Below are 19665 nucleotides of genomic sequence, written 5' to 3'. Positions count from 1 at the left end.
TTTCAGTGTTTGTGATTATTATTCTGATTCTGAATCAAATCACTTCAGACTTCATTACCACCTCAGGGATGCCCCCAAATGCCTTTTTTTTGTCAAATTAAAAATAACCATTTCTTATTTTGTAGTAAGCTGTCTCTTAAAGACACAAAGCAGAAAATGTAAATTCATTTTTGTGTGTGTCCACAGTTTCTGACACATCATTCGAGATCTGGATCAAGCGGTGTGAAGAGATGATGGGAAGTAAGTAACTGAAACTTCTATAATGTGTGTATTTTAGTTAACGTTAGACCAGTATTGAAAGCTGTTGTTGGTCTTGGACATTAAACAGACTTTAAAGGTCCGGTGTTTCGGGTTTAGGCGGATATATTGGCAGAAATTTAATTTAATATAATAAGTATATTTTCTGTAGTGTATAATCTCATGGACGATATATTTAATACGCTCGAGGTATTGCGACTTGTTCCATGTGCAATATATAAAATGACTATTGTGAACACTGAGCATAAATTGTGATGTTATTTTTAGGAGCCACCGGCATTTTGGTTATCTCGCTGTCTCCTGTGGCTCTCTGCCTCTCACAGACACACACAGCAGGGCTTTTGCAGAGCTCCAGATTGTGACTATTTAGTCACATTTTGCGACTATGGGCACTACTGCGATCTGCAGATACTATTAATATTTGAACTGGAGCTGTTAGTTTGTTTCCAGCTTACAGAGAATTAATCATCATGTTAAACTGCTCTGCGGTAGCAGTCTAACTCATTGGGTCGTAGTGTGAGCAGGTGAGGCGTGCGTTCGTTTCTGCAGAGCTCGGATCGTGACTATTTAGTTACATCACCACTGTGACTTGCAAATATTATTAATTTATGAACTGCAGAGCTGTTGTTTGTTGTCCGCTCACAGTGAATGAATCCTTAAAGGCGCCGCAGCGTCTGTTTAACTGTCTGCTAACGCTAACATGTTGAACTGAAGCTTCAAGTGTACAACAAAAACATTAACATTTCCTGCCTGAGACTAGCCAGCCTTCAGAGTAAAAGCACCATATGTCCCGCTTTGATTTATTTAATTATAACAATACTTTTTAAAATTCCAGTATAAAAGTACTTTACTTAACTTCCTCATCACCATATTTTGTCAAATGTTATTATAACAGTTGTGTTTTTAACTTTAATTTTTGAGCATTTAAAAATGTCGCAATATATATTAGATACTGCAATACAGCCTGAAAATATCGCAATAACATTTTAAACTCACATCACCCAGACCTACCTTTAATTATTTTAATTTACTGAAAAGGTTCAAAACTGTTAACTATTGGTACACAGTATTGCCTCGGGGTGTTGTATAAATACATTTAAAAAAACACTTTCAGACTTCTATATCTATGACCAGTTGCCCTCCATCTTCGATATGCGATTTCCGCGCTGCTATCAAACACTAAGCTAAATGGCTCAGTCAGGGAGCTGATGAGGCCATCTGATCAAACAAATGAGCTCGCGCACATCCATGAATCCACAGCGCGAGTGTTTAGGCTGAGCCGCTCGGTCCAATAAAAGATGCATGCCATGTCTGGGTGGTGTGTTTCTGTTTTCTGGTGATGCCGGGGCCCTCTGGATCATCTCAAGTAAACAAGAGCATGAGTTTTGACAAACACGCTTCACACCCGCATGCACACGTACTCCCGGGAGCGGTATGATTCATCAGAGTTAACGCTACTGATGTTTGAAAGCTCCCGATGAGACCCAGCTCCTTCGTAGGCTCGCTCACAGACGGCGTGCGCACACATACGCACACACAAACACACACACACACTAAAACTTGAAAGTACCCTACTTGCGCTTGCTCACACCAGCAGCGGTTGTTTCTTCCGGTGACAGTGTGTTTACCACACACATGCACACACACACACACACACACACACACACACACACACACACACACACACACACAGCACCTGGTCCCATCACATGTGGCACCCTGCTTGTTTAAAAGTACACAAACTCTGACACACAGTCTTTTTCTCCACACACACCCCTCCTCACCATTTCAAACGCGACCTCATTAAGACAACATTAACACGCCTCCCGTCATCTCTCTTCCCTCTCCGCGCGCTCTCTCTCTCCGTAATGAAGTCAGTGAATAATGTATGATAGCATGCTGGTAAACGGTGATCAGGCTTGTTTGGGCTCACAGGGCTTTTAATGGGCGTGGATGGACCAGTAAACAAACTGGTGGAGGACGGGAGAGCGTCTGTGTGTCTGTCTGCTGTCATTTCTCTGCAGACAAATATGTGTAAAGTTCTTATAGCTTTGCCGTCAACCTAAAGACTAGAGATCGATTCGGGCAGCTTAAGCAGGGTGTATTTAATGTTTCAACCTGCCGCTCGCTTAAATTTCTCTCCTCTCTTTCCAGATCAGACGCAGACCGACGGCGGCAACAGGGTGAGTTCTCCGCACGGCCAGCTGGGGGCATTGTTGCTCTCAGCATCAGCAGAGACCATCAGCCTTGTGTGTGCTCCTCTTTCAAAGCTTTACTAAGCTTATTTTGTTGTTGTTCTGTTTTGGGTTTTTTCCTGATTTTTGTTTCATCCTTCTGCCTCATCACCACATCTCCCTCTCTAATTGTCATCTCGTCCCGGGGGCTGAATGACCCAGCAGACACCAGCGGCTACAACTGTGAAGTAAGTGCAGAAATGTAAACACGCCTTATCTAGGCATCTGTTTTTAATGTTTATTTTATTTATTATAGCAGAATAATGATTAACGAAGCCTCAGTGTGTCAAAGCAGTCCCGTTCCGTATAACTGTGAATACATTGAATGCATACGAAACATGTTAATGATGCTTCTTATTATTTGAAGTTTTAGATCCCATGAGGTTTATGTATTCATTATAGAAATGCAGGGTTCCTACGGCAGGTTTGGAAATTCATTTTTTTCATCCACCTGCCACTGTGGCTGGTGGATTCGTTAATCTACCAGCCACTCAGTAGATCACTTCTGTTTTGGGGTTTTTTGCCTGGTGAATAAAGCAATTCTAACAGCCACTTGTATTTCTTACTAGAGATTAAATATTTCGGCAGACTGTAATTTTTGCAATCTTATAGGTTTAGTACAAGCTACACTCTGCGACCTGTACCTTTGTAAACTTTGGTGTGACATCAAGTACATGGGAGCGGCCAAGTATGATGGATTTCTTGGAGGTGATAGTCCACGATTTCACCGAGGAATTGTGGATTTGTGGAGTTATGCGATGTAATAACACCTCATGTAGCGCCTGCTGCATCATGAAGGAACCAGTTCATACAAACAAGCACACAGCCATAGCATCACGTGACCCATAAAAGCCAAAAAAGTGCAGTTTATTGCTTTAAGTGCAAATTATTACTTTTTTGAATCACCTGAAATACTAGTTCATGTGAATATCAATGCGAAACTGACATGTTTCCATAAGGTGTATTTTATATTCAAATTTCAATTTGCGCAATTCAAGGAGTAATGGAAACCTGCCAAGTGTCACACGAGAGGTTAATGCTGTTGTGTAAAATGTCACACCACATTTGGTTCCATGCTGCCGGCATGCTGTCTAAAATCACACCATGGAACGGCCTGATGCTGCCAATCTGTGTGAAAATGCAAACAAGGCATGAAGAAGGGACCTCATGGCGGCCCTATAGTGCAATCTTTATGTAAGAAGGGCTATAATGAACCATAGGCTGAATCGCTGTATAGTCTTACTCTTTCTAAATTTAAAATAAAGTTATTTAAATGTTTTGGAAATTCTGTAAAAATGTGTGGTGGACAAAAGAAAACATCTTCAGACTTGTTTATCACATTTCTGTGTTTGTTTCTTGCAGACATGACTGGTACCAAACAGAGTCTCAAGTCATCGTCACAGTCATGGCAAAAAATGTACCCAAGGATGGTGTGTGTGTCAACTTCATGGAAAAAGAGGTATAAACACACACACTTAAGTGCTGCATTGAAGTGAAGAGAGTCTGCGTTTGTGTGTGTGTGTGGAACAGAGATGGGTTCGCTTTTGGGTGTTTCCTCAGGGGGGCCCATTAGATGGGTCTCACACACACACACACACACACACACACACACACACACACACACATGCACGCACAATCCCCATGGACCCAACTATGCCTCCAGTGGTGCCTTGTTAACATTGCCCCCAAAGTACAGATCTAAGAACAATTTACCCTCCCCAGCTTCTCCAACCTCCTAATTGTCTGTAGATAGAAGGCATAACTGATCTCGGATCAGCTGCAGAGCCCTCGGGGGACAACCCTCTTTCTTTCTCTTTTTCTCTTTTCCTTTGCTTCTTTCCACTTCTCCTTCCCTCTCTCAGAGGGGTAACTGCAGGGCACCCCAGGGAGCGGCTTTGTCTTTCCTAATAGAATAACAAACTGAGTTTACCACATTTCAAAAGAAATAGTTCGCTTGCTCCGAATCACGCAGTCACTTGTTAAGCTCGCTCTGTGGTGTGAAGTACAGATAAGTTCATATATTTTTTACTAGGTCAGTATATACAAAAGAAATTAGAGATAAAAGGCAGTGGTTCCAGCTCTTTTCCCCTGGTGACTGAGCGCGCAGCAGCTGTATACCTTCAGACAGCGCAACTGGAAATGAATATTGAGGCTTTGATAGTTTTGTGCAATTGCCCAAAAGCTACTTGAGCTAACTTTCTAAGCTTTTATCCCCGATGAACTACTTCGTGCATACATTTGGTCCCAAATCAGAAAGTCCACTTTTAGAGAAGTGGTAGGTGTTGAATTGCAAACGATTACAAGTTGAAGTTGTTCCTCCGCAAAAAAAAAAAAAGAAGAGAAACAGAAGTGATGTTGAGATGATAACAGTCGAGTTATTTCTCATGTGGGCAGTTTTTAGAGCTTCTCTTGCCTGAATGCAGACAGAATTATCGTCCTGTTGCACTCTGTGTCCATCTTCAGTCTGACATTGTGTCCACTCAAAAGCCCCTTCCCCACTGCACAAAAACAGAGATCCAGACTGGGATCAAAGTGGGCGCACATGCGACCATTTTTTGTGACGTTACGACTTAAAATTTCATGAGGTCACATTCATGCGAGTGCATGAGGCTGAAGCCTTTAACAAAGTGACAGATGACTCATTAAAATGGGTCTAATGCACGTTAAATGCACAGTCAGGTAATGTGTAAAGTCAGGTGTTTGAAATGTCACGGGATTTGCAAAAATGAATTTCTTTGGGCCTGGAAAGGTTTTGGAAAATTAAATATACCCTGAAAGTTTTGGAAAAGTCATGGAATTTTGTTTCACAAACCAGTGTAAAAACACACAATGTGTTTAAAGATTGTTGGAAATGTAAAAATCCAATGATAGTTCCTGTTTTTACAGTTTATTGCTTTGATAAATTGTGTATTTTTTGTGATTATTGAAGAAAAACAAACAGCCAAACATTTTCATTAAAATTTGGCAAAAAACTTCAAATCAAAAAAATTGCATTTTTTTTCTTATTTTTGGGAATTGCCCAAAACTTTTAGAGAAGAAAAAAGCCCCAAAAACTGCCAGAAAAAATGCGTAAAAGAAAGAAAAAGAATTGCCCTTTTTTTAAAAAAAATTGCACAACAAAATAAAAAAAATGCCAACAAAGTTTAAGGAAAAAAAATATTGCCTTAAACTGTTAATGAAAAAAATGTTATCTTTAAAAATCACCACAGTCAATCCATAACGTCAAACATGACACAAGAAGAAAAAAAACATGGACAAAGCAGGCTGTCACCTACATTATTGGGTTTCCTGCCTTTATAAAACCAGGTTACAGCTGATTTCCATGAGAGAGGGGGATGAATTCAGCATCTTTTTAGGTCCACACAGATGGTTAACATGCTGGATTTTCCAGAGTTTTAAGAGCGTCGTGAAATATAAATAAACTGCTATTTCAGGCGATATTGAGAGGACATCGATTCAGAACAGCTTCGATAGCAAGTCCTTATCTAAAGCACTCGCCGTTTTTATAAATGCTTTTTATTGGTAAATGGGCACCGCTTCACAAACACGAAAAAGCACACATCTGATTGTTTTTATCTCAACCAAGAAACTGCAGTTTCATGTCACCTTGCCAGACAAATAATATAATTTGTAATTTGGGGGAGTGAGCGAATACCTGGACCCAAGAACGTGCTTTCTTTAATATGATGGCAGCATTTGCCAAGTGACAAGTGTGTAAGGAGTGAGAGGATTTGGGCCACAGCCGAGTCCATGTCCCTCTAAACCAACAAGCCGCACGCCCACCGAGTCCCAGTGAGTGACAGGCTGTTAGGAGCTGTCTGACCCCCCTCATCACTGGTCACTCTGTGGCCGGAGGGGACAGGGCGAGGATACTCCTGGCCGACAAAACAGCCGCATCAGATGATTATTCTCACGGACAGGCTGACACCTCCGCCCCCCCCTCGCTTCTTATCTTCCTCTTTGTTTGGTGTGTTTTCCAAAGGCTGCGGTTAAGCAAAATTAAAATATTGACGATACAGTTTCAGCACAGGGATTGTTACTTTATTATTTAGCCTGGAAGGATGATTCACATCATAATTATGGCGCTACCTTGAATTAGACTCAACATTTTTGTTTGTTTTTCAAGTTGCCTCCTGCTTAACCCTTTGAAACCTGGACTTCACCTTTATTGTGCAGCATTCAAACACGTTTACAAGTATTTAAACCTTCAAAATCGGAGCAAATTGGTCTGCTTTCCTTTGAAAACAAGGGAAAAAAGGTAATGAGCAATTCCACAAGGAGTGGTCCACTAATTGCAAAACAGTTAGTAGAAGCTAGAGAAAAATGTCCCAAAAACTATGTGTAAAATTATTAAAATTATAAATTTAAAATTCTTTTACAGAATTATTATTGTTTGTAGCATCTTCTCAAGTCATTTCATTTTCTTTCTCTTAATTTGAAGACAGTTTTCTTGTACTTTTGTTTTTTTGCTAATTTGTGTCTCCTTTCTGCTGAAAGTGCTTATTGCTCTGACTAAACCAACTAAGTTTTTGAAGATTTTATGTGGGTTTTTTTTCAATGTGTTTTTCTTTTGGAAACATAGGGGAAAAGGTAATGAGCAGCTTTGTAAGAAGTGTCCCAGTAATTACATGAAATAAGTAGGTTTTGAAAAATATTTTTAAAGACGATGGGGAAAAATGACAAAAAAAATTGTTTACAGTTATTAGAATTATATATTTAAAATTATTTTTACAAAATTACCACATTTAAACACTTATTTCCATGTCATTTCTTTTTCTTTTTCTCAATTTCAAGGTCATTTTCTTGTAACTTCACTTTTTTTAACAATTTTTTGTGTCATTTCTGCTGAAGTTGCTTATTGCTCTGAACGAACCCAAGTTTTCTAAGTTTTTGTTTTCTTTTTTCAATGTGTCACTTATATTTCAATCAGTATATTTCACTCCCATATATGCTTAGTCTGTTTTAGAAAAGTTACAAATAAACCCGATTCTTATTCTGAAAGACATCAAGCCAGTGAGCTCAGGCCTGAAAGGGTTAATTTAATAGAAACCAATGAGGGGTCATGTCTAACGTCTGGCGTCTGTGGTCCCTTTAGCTCGCTGCTACGATACAGCTGGCATCAGGAGACAACCACAACCTCGACCTGCACCTCCTGCACGCCATCATCCCCGAACAGAGCAACTTCAAGATCCTCAGCACCAAGGTATCACACTCGACCTCTGCTAGTCCAGTTACTGTGTTTTTGATGCATTAAAATCAACAGAGTCCACTTTTTAGGATTTTAACATTTAGCATTTTAAGTTATTTCCACATTCATATACTCACATTAACTTACTATTAATTTTTTTGTCTAAAAAATCAAATGTGGTGCTAAAAATTATTTGTTTTTGTTTGTGAAATTGGCACCCCCTTAGTTGCTAGCAGACTAGTAACCATTCCTCATACATAACATACAAATACATAAACATTACCCCCAAAACCCCCAGAAACCCACCTAGCACACTCTATTTTACCCCTAATTTATCCCAAACTATTATAGTCCAAGTGTGATGTCCCAAGTCATACAAAGAAAAAAAGAAAAAAGTAGCCAACATCGTAAAAACAAGTGCAGTTTGAAATTTATTCATTGAACAAGCAGACTTCAGTCCATTTATTCAAAGTTAATATCAGAAAAATCAGCTAAATTTGTCTCCGAGCAGCTGTCCCGACACCAAGCTGTCCGTGGAAACTCACACTGACACCAAAAGCTTTCAACGGTGTGTTAAACCTGTTAATTATCCCTCACTGATGTCATTTGCATGCACAAAATATTCAGCTCTTTGTCCTTATTCTGAAAACACAATATTTCTTTATTATTAAGCTGTTTACATGCATAATGAAAATGAATATTCCACTAATATTCCTGTTTACATGCAGCCTGTGCGTACTTCAATTAACGTGCCCAAACGTGACGTTCATCACGTCAACGTATAGAAAAGTGGAACAGCTGGTGCAGTTTGTTATTTTCCTTCATGCGTCAAAATAAGATTATTATCAAACTCTCCTCCTGCTGGCCGACTTTTTCGACCGTGAGATCACACACAGCGGCCTCCGTCTTTGATGTGTATCACCTTCTTGAGCAGGTCACCGTTTTCACTGTTTTGATTTTTGCACATATCAAAAAACCTGCTGTTTTCAAGTCTTTCATAACGTTTAAAAGTAGCTGTGTTTCTTCCTCTGACTGGAAATATTTGCTTTTCTTTTGCCATCTCAACTCTAAAGCCTCGCAAACTGTTGTTTTGTATATAACAAATCCATTTTAACGCAAAGAGCAGAGCGTAAACGGACAAGAGGCCGCGTGTCGCAAACTGTGATACAAACACCAACTGAGACGCATATTCCAAATGTGCTGTAAAGATGTCCAAATAATGCTATCAAAACCCAAATACTACATATATACAGATATATACATATCCCACGTCTTAAATGGGAAATGCTAAATTTGGAAAAAGGCCTAATTTGCATAATTCAGACAGAATGTGCTGTTTACATGACTCGTATCAAACTCAAAATATTGTCATATTCAGAGTAACGGTGGAATATTTTCTCACATATAAAATTAGCCTGTTTGTATGTGTATGTGTGTTTGTGTGTGTGTGTGTGTGTGTGTGTGTGTGTGTGTGTGTGTGTGTGTGTGTGTGTGTGTGTGTGGGCGCGCTCTCACCAACTGTTCTCAAACTCCTGCAGCAGTCGTCTCATGGTGTCTCATAATAAACCGGCAGAGAGCGACAGCCGGTAAACGAGGCAGCGTGTTGCATGGTCCTCTAAAATGAAACAAGATTTTATCCATGTAAACGGGAAAAAAAAAAGAAAGAAAGAAAAGTCATGGTATGAGATTTGGTAGCGATTACTCTTAACTGACGTCTACGTTAAGCACTTAAGTATTCATGTCCATTCCTAATTTTAACATTAGCAGCTTTGCATATTTTACATTCTGGCATACATGTTATATGAGTATTTTTGACCGGTTTAACAGACATTTTAACGTGACAGATGACGTGCTTGTGAACCAGAGACACAGGCGTGTGCACGGGCCCCGTGGATCCTTAATAAGTCTGTTAAAGGCACTGAATTAATTCATCTTAAATTAGGGCCATGATAGGTATTAAACTGAATTAAATTTGATCTAAAGAAGTCTTAAAAATTGCTCAGACAAGGAAAGTTGGATTTTTATTATTTTTTTCTGACATTGCATTGTACAAATAGTAAATAATTGGCAACATCATTATCTTTTTTTTAATGATTTCATAAATTCCTTTTCTTAATCTCATAATGATGAGAATCCAGATTGTGGAAATGAGATTGAGAAACTCAAAATCGCCCAGAAAACCAGCTAAATATTTCTCTCTTCTGTCCATAAACCCAATATATTATCTACGTCAAACGCTGGAAAAAACATTGTGGAAGTGGAACTACAATGAACAAATTACATTATCATACAAGTATCTGTATTTTCAGTGGACAAAAAAAGTAAAGTAATGATTTATTTTGCATAAACATTTGGGAAAAACAAAATTTTCAATTTTGGTCATTAGAAAATTGGTTTTAATTCCGAGTGGCATTAAAAAGGTCTGAAATCTGTCTCGCTTTAAGCTGGAGGAACCTGAGTGTATGTCAGACCTGCATGTTTTCAACAACACAAGTTGCATTTAATAGTCCATCGTACACTTAAAGACATATGAATGTAATGTAGTGCAATTTTATTTCGATAGGGAAAGTGTACCATAAAACATTAAATTATTATATAAAACAAGGAGAGATGCACTCTTACGGTGACCTCGACTGACCAACACGCTGTAACTGAAAATAATAAAACGGCCTCAAACTAAGCAGATGAAGAAGTTGCAAGAATACAGTTGGTCACAGACATTTAATTTCTGGAATATCCGATTTTTCGGAGGTTTATTTAAGTCAAAGGAGAGTCAGGGGAATGTGTTTTTTCCTCTGCGGGAGTCACGAAATAACAAGGAGCTTAACAAATGGGTCATTTTCCAGATTATTCTGCATAACCTGTTTCATACAGTAGTAAGAAGTGGAGGTTTTCAGATGTTTTTCTCCACCGCGCGCAGCTGTAGAGGAATATAAAACTGTTTACCACTTTTCTGAAGTGAAAAACATAAACAAACAAGGAAGAAACAACATTTTTTTGGGTCACGGAAGTACTCAAACTAAGTTTTTGAAAGTCGATGAGAAGTCGTGGAATTTTTTCACTCAGGATCAGTGAACGACTGTAGCCTCGCCGTCCCAGTACTTACTCTCAACAATAAAGAAGCAGACTATTAAACATGTCAGGAACATTTTTTATGCCCCTATAAAGAGAATATGATGAAGTAATGTCACACTGGAGGAATGAGGGGTCTTCTGACTGCGCTTCAGATCTGTGGACTGCAGTTTTGCAGTAGAGCATCGAACGACGTGTTAATATCTTTGTGTATTCAGGCAAAGTAATACTTGATTATTTTTGTGTCTTTGTTAAAAATGTAACGTAAAACGTCAGATAAGAAGAAAACCACGCCGATGCGAGTTTAAGCAGCTCACTGAAATTGTGACTGATCATTATACCACTCTGAGATTAACATCTTAATCTCCTCAATAATTTAAAGCGCTGTAAAGTAGGCTGTCACTACCTATAATTCCTTAATGCTGGTAAAGCTCACTGTAGCTGCGGTAGAAATGAGAAAATCCACTCTCGCTGCGTGCAGTGTGGCTCCTGTGGAGACGTTAACGCGGTTCATCTGAGCAGTGAACAGGAGACTCGCACATATGCACAAATCCTCACTCCTACACACACACACACACACACACACACACACGTATTAGGGCTGTAGTCCTCGGCACTGTTTAAGGTGATTATGGGCCTAATGAGTAGGAAGGGCACTTTTTACTATAGACTAATTAGCGTGTATTACAGAGGATGTCGGCTAATGAGAGCGCTGGCTGAGTGTGTGCTGATTCAGGGTTTCGACCACTGTCAGGTTGCAGCCTGAGGATCAAGTGGCAGGTTTTTTGTGTGTGAGTTGTTTTGATTGTTTTTTTTAATCGTTAAGGAGGAGGGATTCGTCTTTTAGGCCATTGATCGCGCCGCTCTTGCCAATACAGTTCAGCGTGAAGCTCTGCTTTGTTCCTGCGTATTCCCAACAGCTATTGTTGTGATGATGCTGATGATCGTTGCAGTTTGTGGGCACAGCTTCTTCCAAAATATCTGTGTCCTATTATAAGAAACTCAACAAAAACACATTAAATTGTGATTTATAGTTAGTAAAATGATAATTAACCATGCTTTTTTAAAAACTTTTTTTGTGTTTTCAATTATAAGAGATAAAACATATAAATGAGCTAGTCTTGGCAGCAACTGTGTATATACCATAAAATGAAAAGGCAAACCAAAAACCAAACCAAACTAAATCCCCAAAACAAAGACAAACCACAACACCAAAGCAAAACAAACTAAATTAAACCAAACTAAACTAAATTAAACAGGTGATTTTATTGTTCTTGTCGACTTCCAAAAGTTTAATTTCTATTTGTAAATCAATGATTTATTTAATTTTTTTTTTTTAAAAGACTCTTGGCGATAAGATGTTGTCCAAAAACATCACAATACTTTGCTATAATTTACACTCACCTAATACTCATTTGTACTGAATAGAGCTTGAATGCATCATAGTGTAAACCACAACCAAAAGCCAATACAGAAACAAACCACAACACAACACAACAAACTAAACTCAATTAAACTGTTGATTTTATTGTTCTAGAAGGCTGCCAAAAGTTAAATTTGTATTTGTAATATCAAATTTATTTAATTAAAAAACAAAAACATGAAACTTGGTGTTACGATGTTGCTCCAAATATAATTACATCTATGTCATTTTTCCCACCTCTTATGAGAACTATAATTGACATTCCTCTAATTCTCATTTTTACCAAACAGAGCTTGAGTGCGTCATAATGTAACTCCATGCAACCTCCGTCAGCTGTTAGTTCCAGCCATCTGCTGCTAACAGCCAATGTTAACTGGCTCTCCTCGTACCGATTTCAGTACAGATTTATGGATCACAGTGTAGCATTTTCAGAGAGACTTTTTCTAAACAGAGTTTTTTGCGTCCTTTTGTCCCAACAGTGCTCTGGGAAAGATGTCTTTTTGTCCCAAACATATTTTCTATTGTTTGTGAGACGTGGTATGTCACTGATCTGCTTTTCAGCATACACAGAATCGGCCACTGCCATCGGTGGATGGCATCCTGTTTGTCGATAGACCGATGACAGCCAGCATGGCGAATATCAGCCAATATCGATGTTCAGCCGATAAATCAGTGCATCAGCATTCAAGCATTCAGTTCCCAGACTGATCCTGGGACTGTCCTCCAAGCTGCACTTCAGAGATTGGATTTCAATAGCATCTTTCACACACTGATATTTTCATTATTCACACATTCACTATATTCAGAAATATTTATGTCTTGCGTCTTTTTGCTCATGAAGTGGCAATGCTGGAGTAGATGGGGCAAGAGACAGTCCCATCAGACCGCAGTAAGGCCCGTTTCACACAGCACGAGTCACGTGTGCGTGACTTCAGCCTCACCGTACTGCATTGTGTTTCATGCGTGTTGTGTTCACACATGTAGTGTTGTTGCAACGTTGCTGTGTCGCTGCCTGCTGCTATGAGTTCTGTATTTCCACATTTATGAGCTCAAACTCCACGCGTTTAGGAAGTCGTGCAAGCTCCCGCATTGCCGACAACACGGTCCTGTAAGTGTTTCAAAATAAAATGCCTTGTATCAGCAACTGATGGGATTCTGTCAGAGGGCTTTTGTTTTGAAAGGGAAGCAAGGAAGTTGGAGTAAAACAGCCGTCTTTGTATTTCCTCATCTCTGTGACAGCGAGAGACTTTTAAACTGCAGTAAAAAGTGATACAGAGTATGTAGAGAATTTCGACACGACTCCACTCAGGAAATGTTTCTGAACATTTTAGGGACGGACACCAAGTCTGGAAAATCAGCGATAATGCAGAGTGCATGAAGTTTACTCCTACCAAAGTTAATTTCCACGTTAGAGAAAGTTTATCACTCATAAAATGGTAATATGGTGATTTTCAGCAGTAGTTGTGTAATTAATCCAGTCAGAGACAAATGACCTTTATGGGAAATGAAAAAGACGTAGATAATATACACAGGCCACCTACACAAGCAGAGCGGAGGTAAGACTGTATTTATAAAGCTGGTGTTTCTCTCAGTACTGAGGTAAATGTAGTCAAATACAGTAAAAATGTCTCTTGCCTTTTATAAATGTCATTTCAAAAGTGTCTAGTGAGTTTATACTGATGCAAAAGCCTCAGTGACACGACCTTTTTACTGTTAATTTAAAAAAATACAATAAAATAATACAATAATAATGTTAAGCACTGGGTTTAAGCAGTATTTAAATCTGCAGTTACTGAGTTTTTGGGCAGCGGATATAAGTTGTGAACACGACATTGACATACCTCTTAAGCTGATTTGGTGAACCTGTTTTGGAACATTTACTTATTCGTATATTAGGAAGTTTCAGAGCAAGACTATCAGACATTTGTAGTTGTGTTTTTGGACACCTGATGAATGTAAGTCCAATATTCAGCTGTGAAATCAACACTAGGAGAGGTTTTCTTGTACTTCTTGCTAATTTCTTGTAACTTTTGAGGTAATTTCCTCTCGTTGCTCATTGCCAAATTGAGCCAAGTTCCTCAGGGCCAAAAGGGTTAAACATCGGTATCGGTATCAGCCCCGAATTTCAGAATTGTCACATCTGTAAATAGCACCAATATAGAAAAAACCTCCAACCATACCCAGCCCAATATATTTAAATTGGATCCATATTCGTGTGACATTGATGAACAAGATAAAATAAAAAACAAGAGTTTATGCCAAGGTATAAACATCCCCGAACAAGCCAAACCGCAGAGCCTCTGAGAGCAATGGCCATATTTTTTCAAGTTTATTTAACAGCAAGGCCACAGGGGGAACGAGAGGGCAGAGCGTGATCACAGGTGCTGAAAATATCCACTGCACGCTGCCACAGTGGCAAAAATGTGATTAGTTAGCGTTACATAACCTGACATCTATATTGTGTGCATTATATCCACCGGCTACACTGTGCCGAGCGGAGACTGACCTGCACAGAAACTGCCCCCTCTCAAAAAGCACTCACTCACTTTCTCACTTTTCCATGGCAACAGCAGACACTGCATACCAGCGGTGCACGTGGGCTGCAGCTTAAACAAGGGCTCAGTCTTAGAGAGACCACAGCTGACGACGGTCTTACACCGCCGCTCATATCCCTCTACACTCTGTCTGCTTTTTACTCTTTCTTCCTCATTGATCTTCTTTGTCTTTGTTTTGTCAATCTCTCTGTGGCCTCTCACACACACCTTCTGTCTCTCTGTCTGCCTTACACACAAACAAACACACACAAACACAAACACACACATACACACACATCTCTACCTAGGATAACGAGAGAGAGTGTTCAAAACCTCCTCCTCTCCCACAAAGCCCTGACTGTTCCCTGGTCCACTGGGCTCCTCCGGTACTCATGGCCACACAGACACACACACACATATGCACACACACACACACACACATACACACACATACACACAAACACACATAAAACTGTGCTCATAAGAAGCCCTTATTGCAGCATTTAAATCACAGATACTGAACTTGCTTTGCTTGGGGCCAGTCGCAGCAGCCCCGTACATGTTTCTAGGATTTTAGGATGTTTTAGGATGTTTTTCTGAATTTTAGGACACTAAAAACACTGAGGACGTTTCTAGGATTTCAGGATGTTTGTATGATTTTAGGATATATCTAAAATTGTAGGACGTTTCTATAATTTTGGGATGTTTCTCAGATTTTAAGATGTTTCTTGGATTCTAGGACTGAGGACTTTTTCAGAATTTTAGGATATTTCTTGGGTATTAAGATGTTGATAGGATTTTAGGATGGTTCTTGGATTTTAGGAGGTTTCTCTGATTTTAGAACATTTCTAGGATTTTAAGACATTTGTCAGATTTTAGGACATTTCCATAATTTTGGGATGTTTCTCAAATTTTAGGACATTTCTAGGATTTTAAGACGTTTCTATGATTATTGGACATTTTTCGGTTATCAGGATGTTTCTTGGATTTTAAGACAATTCTTGGTTTTTAGGACTGATTTTAGGACATTTCTAGAATTTTGGACGATCCCCCACCGGCACTTTTTGATAAACAAGCTCTATTTTGGTTCTGTTTTATGCTCTCTGACACCTTTATGTGGGGAGGGAGAGGGTCTTATCAGGGGCCAGATTTTCATCACTGGTTTAAATGTTCAAAAGGACATAACACGTCTTTATAAACTCTACAGGTGAAATGGGTGTAAACACGTGCACGACAGTGTGAAAGAACCCGTCCAACTGAGCAGCTCTCTCAACGCGTGCCTCATTTAAATATTTTGGAGCTGTTTCATTTTCCTGAAGCCAAGGAGCCACTGGGGGGAAAAAACATTCAAATGAACAACGGCATCAGCAAATCAAGTTTCTCCAGATTGGCATGCATCCCTAATGAGCGTTTGGAAAAAAAAAAAAAAAAAAAAAAAAAGCATTGCCTCGGAGCTGTTGATTCCCAACCAATGTCGGTCTGTCTGTCTCTGTAATAGGCTGCCCTGCACTCTTCGCTCCACAATGTTTACGCTTCATCTCCTCGCTGTCTTTAAAGACAACTTAGCAGGGGCAGACTAAGCCGGGCGTGTGTGTGCAGGCACGCACACACACTCACACACACTACACACACAAATACAGAGGCTGAACAGTAATCTTCCCACACACTTGTGTCATTTACACAAAGTATTTGCCGTGTGTGTGAGTGTCGTCTGTAGCACATTATCGTCAGTGCGACCTCCTCCTGTCCTCCACCACGACAGACATTCCAACCGCAGGGGTCACCGCGACAACGGGGAGCCAATTACACACCAGTGTGTTTGATCAGAACAGACGGCTGACGCACACACACCCGGACGCGTGCACGCAAACACACTCCACGGGATTTTGAAGCCGCGCTCGCCCGTTCATTCACTCCCAAACTCATCTCTTTTGGGCAAATAGCTAAAGTGGCGTCTCCGCTCTTTAATTTTCATGCCTGTCAACGTCTGAGGATGTTTATATTTATTTCATTTATGCGTCTTTCTTGCCGAGTTTGTTTTGAAATCCGCGGGGATCTGGAGAAAGAGGGAGAAGACGCTGGGCGAGGCAGTCATGGCGGGGGGTGGGGGTGATGGGTCCAAACACATGTGACAAACGACACGGGACCCCAGTGCCCCTCTGTAAATAGCATGTGTGTGTGTCCACATGTGTCTGTGTGTGTGTAGTGTAGTATTGTATAGTCCAGCCCCTGGGGTCCTGTGGGTGGTGGCCCCTGAATGTGCCTCTGCTGTCACATCCCTTTACGAGGCATCTCTTCGCCTGTCACACACACAGAAACACACACAGAGAGACACACACACGGCGCCTGGCCTGCCATGTCCCTTAAAAGCCAGGAAACACAGATGTGGCAGCAGATTAATGTTGTATGGCCCAGGAGCACGCATACAAGCACACACACACACACACACACACACACACACACACGCACACACACACACACACGCACACACACGCACACACACACACATACACACACATGCACACACACACACACTTACACACAGAGTCGTGGCATGAGTCCTGCTGCGCTTCACGCCACAGAAACATTACAGAGAGTGAACGGCACCTGCAACACTGATTCAAAATCTGGGCACTTGCAGGGTCTTAACACTCTTAAACAGCCTTAAAATTTAATGTTCTCAAATTTAAGGCCTTGAAAAGTCTTAAATTTATCAAGAAAATCTTAAATTTTGTGCACAAAGGTCTTAATCTACTTACTTGTCCTCTCGCAGTGATGTTGCTCGTTACGTGTCCTGCTGTGCTTTGGCTGTTGTTATCAGACTGTCTGTGGTGGTCGGTGTTAAAGTAGGAGGTTTTGTTGGGACCAGAAGGCATGATTTGAGGCCATTGAGAAGTGTTTGGACTCCTAATGCAACAAAAAAATACATTTTTTTGGTTGTTGGAGTACAGACACGCCTCACAAAGCTACATGAATCAATGTGACTGAATACTGAAAACATGCATTATTATTTGATTATTTGATTTGTTATTTGATAAATGATTATTTCTGGGGCTATCATTCAGACGTTGGCCAGTACAACCTTGAAGTTGGCAGAAGCAGCCCCATGCACGTTTCTAGGTCTTTTCTAGGATTTTAAGACATTTCCAGGATTTTAGGACATATCTTGGATTTACTTTCAGACATTTACAGGATTTTATGATGTTTTTAGGATTTTAGGACATTTCTAGGAATTTAGCATTTTTCTCAGTTTCTTCAGACATTTCTCTGAATTTAGGATGCGTCTCGGATTTTAGGACATTTCTAGGATTTCAGGACGTTAACAGGATTTTAAGACATTTCTAAGATTTTAGGACTTTTCTAAGAATTTAGGATGTGTCTCGACTTACAGGACATTGTAGTTGAAGTTGAAAAACAGCTTTGGTAAAAACCTCTGATTCGTAACGTGAAGCTGTCGTATTCAGTGTTTTTACCTGTTTAATTCACCTGGTCCATTTGTTAGTGAGAGAAGTTTACCTCAGTTCACCTACACATACTACCCAAATTGTGTTGAGACAAAGCTGATTGAAAATCAGTGAAGTATCCCGTAAATACCATAACAGTATTGTACTGAGGCTTATGGGTAACGTAGTATTTAGATTATTTGCCCTAACAGACAGATGGAAAAAAACATGTTTTCTCAGAAATAAAGTTAAAATAATGAAAACTGACGCCTGTAACACAAACCTATAGTGTTGTTGAATTACCCAGGTTACATCAGTGTCTCTCTGCTGATTTACTAAACCCTGTTCATCAGTTGTGACTTTAAGTGTTTGATTATCTGATTTCAATCGATTGTTGAGACAGCTCCTGTTGACATATTGAATAATTTTTGTGTCTTTGACGGATGCACCTGCAGGGTGGGTGCAGAGGCTCCTTAGAGCGCTGTGAGAGGTCTCATGGTGCTTTCAAGACTTCAGTGCATATCAAAGTGCTGATTTGCCAACCTGCTCTAATGGCTGACAAATACGGCTAATTGGCGTTCAAACTAATACAGCTTTTGTAGCAGTGCTTGAAATTCAGATTACAGCAGGTGGGATGTCTTCAGATCTTTTGTCTTTTTATTATGCGATAAGTTTTGTGTGTGTTTGTTTACCCTTTTGGATGAACAGATACTGATGTTAATCAAAGTATTATACAGGGTTCCTTAAGCTTATGGCAAGTTAGATTTAAGACTTTTTTTAATGCTATATAAAATAAAAAGATCAATTTCAAAATTTAAAAAAAAAATTGAACCGACATCAATCATTCAGGGTTAGATTTTCTTTTGTTTGTTTGTTTGTTTGTTTTTTGTCTGGTGGTGTATGTAACTGTAGAATAGACCTGCGAAATGTTTGCAGTTTATTGGAGAATTTCCTGCATGTTGGATTCCGATGCCCTGATTCGCATCGTGCTTTGTTTTTGAAAAACTTTTGCATATAAAGTACAGATCCTTGTATGCATTACCTCGTACCGCTCTCTGCTCTCCGGGATTTGGCGCAGTAGTCATTACCCGTTCACTCAAGCCACGGTAGAACCCAAAATACACAAATGAAGCCATACAAAACAAATAAATCAATATAATCTATAACAATACTAATTTGAAAGAAGGTCTGTCTGCATACGTGTTCTGCCAAAGAAAAGAGTTATTGAATCACAAATAAACTTTGAAGAGTTAACGTTTGAGTAGCTCAGAGTGTTTAATACCTGGATGGAAACTTCTCTGCTTACATTTTTGTGCACACAGGGTTTTACCTTTGAACTTTCATCAGAGAACCAGATATTTTGAAAACCTAGTAGCTCATCTTTCATATTGATGACTCAGCCAAGAGTTTCATGCAAATCCAAGCTTTTGAAGTGCTCCAGCAGATGGTAACCTAACATTGTCTCTGCATGAAATGAATTCAGTGAACAAGTGTTACCTCCAGAACCCCGGAC

At 39.7% G+C, this 19665-nt stretch overlaps 1 protein-coding gene across 3 annotated transcripts in view; it reads left to right on the top strand.

Annotated features, from left to right (window-relative positions):
• sugt1 (SGT1 homolog, MIS12 kinetochore complex assembly cochaperone) overlaps positions 1-19665 on the top strand; it is a 34174-nt gene that overhangs the window by 4635 nt on the left and 9874 nt on the right. For 2 of the 3 annotated variants that reach the window (XM_042497877.1, XM_042497875.1), the window contains exons 6-10: positions 187-240; positions 2413-2441; positions 2655-2680; positions 3855-3951; positions 7588-7695. In XM_042497877.1, coding sequence (XP_042353811.1) covers positions 187-240; positions 2413-2441; positions 2655-2680; positions 3855-3951; positions 7588-7695 — 314 coding nt within the window. The remainder of the gene's footprint in view (positions 1-186; positions 241-2412; positions 2442-2654; positions 2681-3854; positions 3952-7587; positions 7696-19665) is intronic. The other variant, XM_042497876.1, reaches the window with a different exon arrangement.

The sequence above is a fragment of the Plectropomus leopardus genome, chromosome 12, assembly GCF_008729295.1.
Source record: "Plectropomus leopardus isolate mb chromosome 12, YSFRI_Pleo_2.0, whole genome shotgun sequence".
Lineage (NCBI taxonomy): Eukaryota > Metazoa > Chordata > Actinopteri > Perciformes > Serranidae > Plectropomus > Plectropomus leopardus.
The sequence above is the reverse complement of the archived record's forward strand: the minus strand, read 5'-3'. Positions and strand labels throughout refer to the sequence as shown.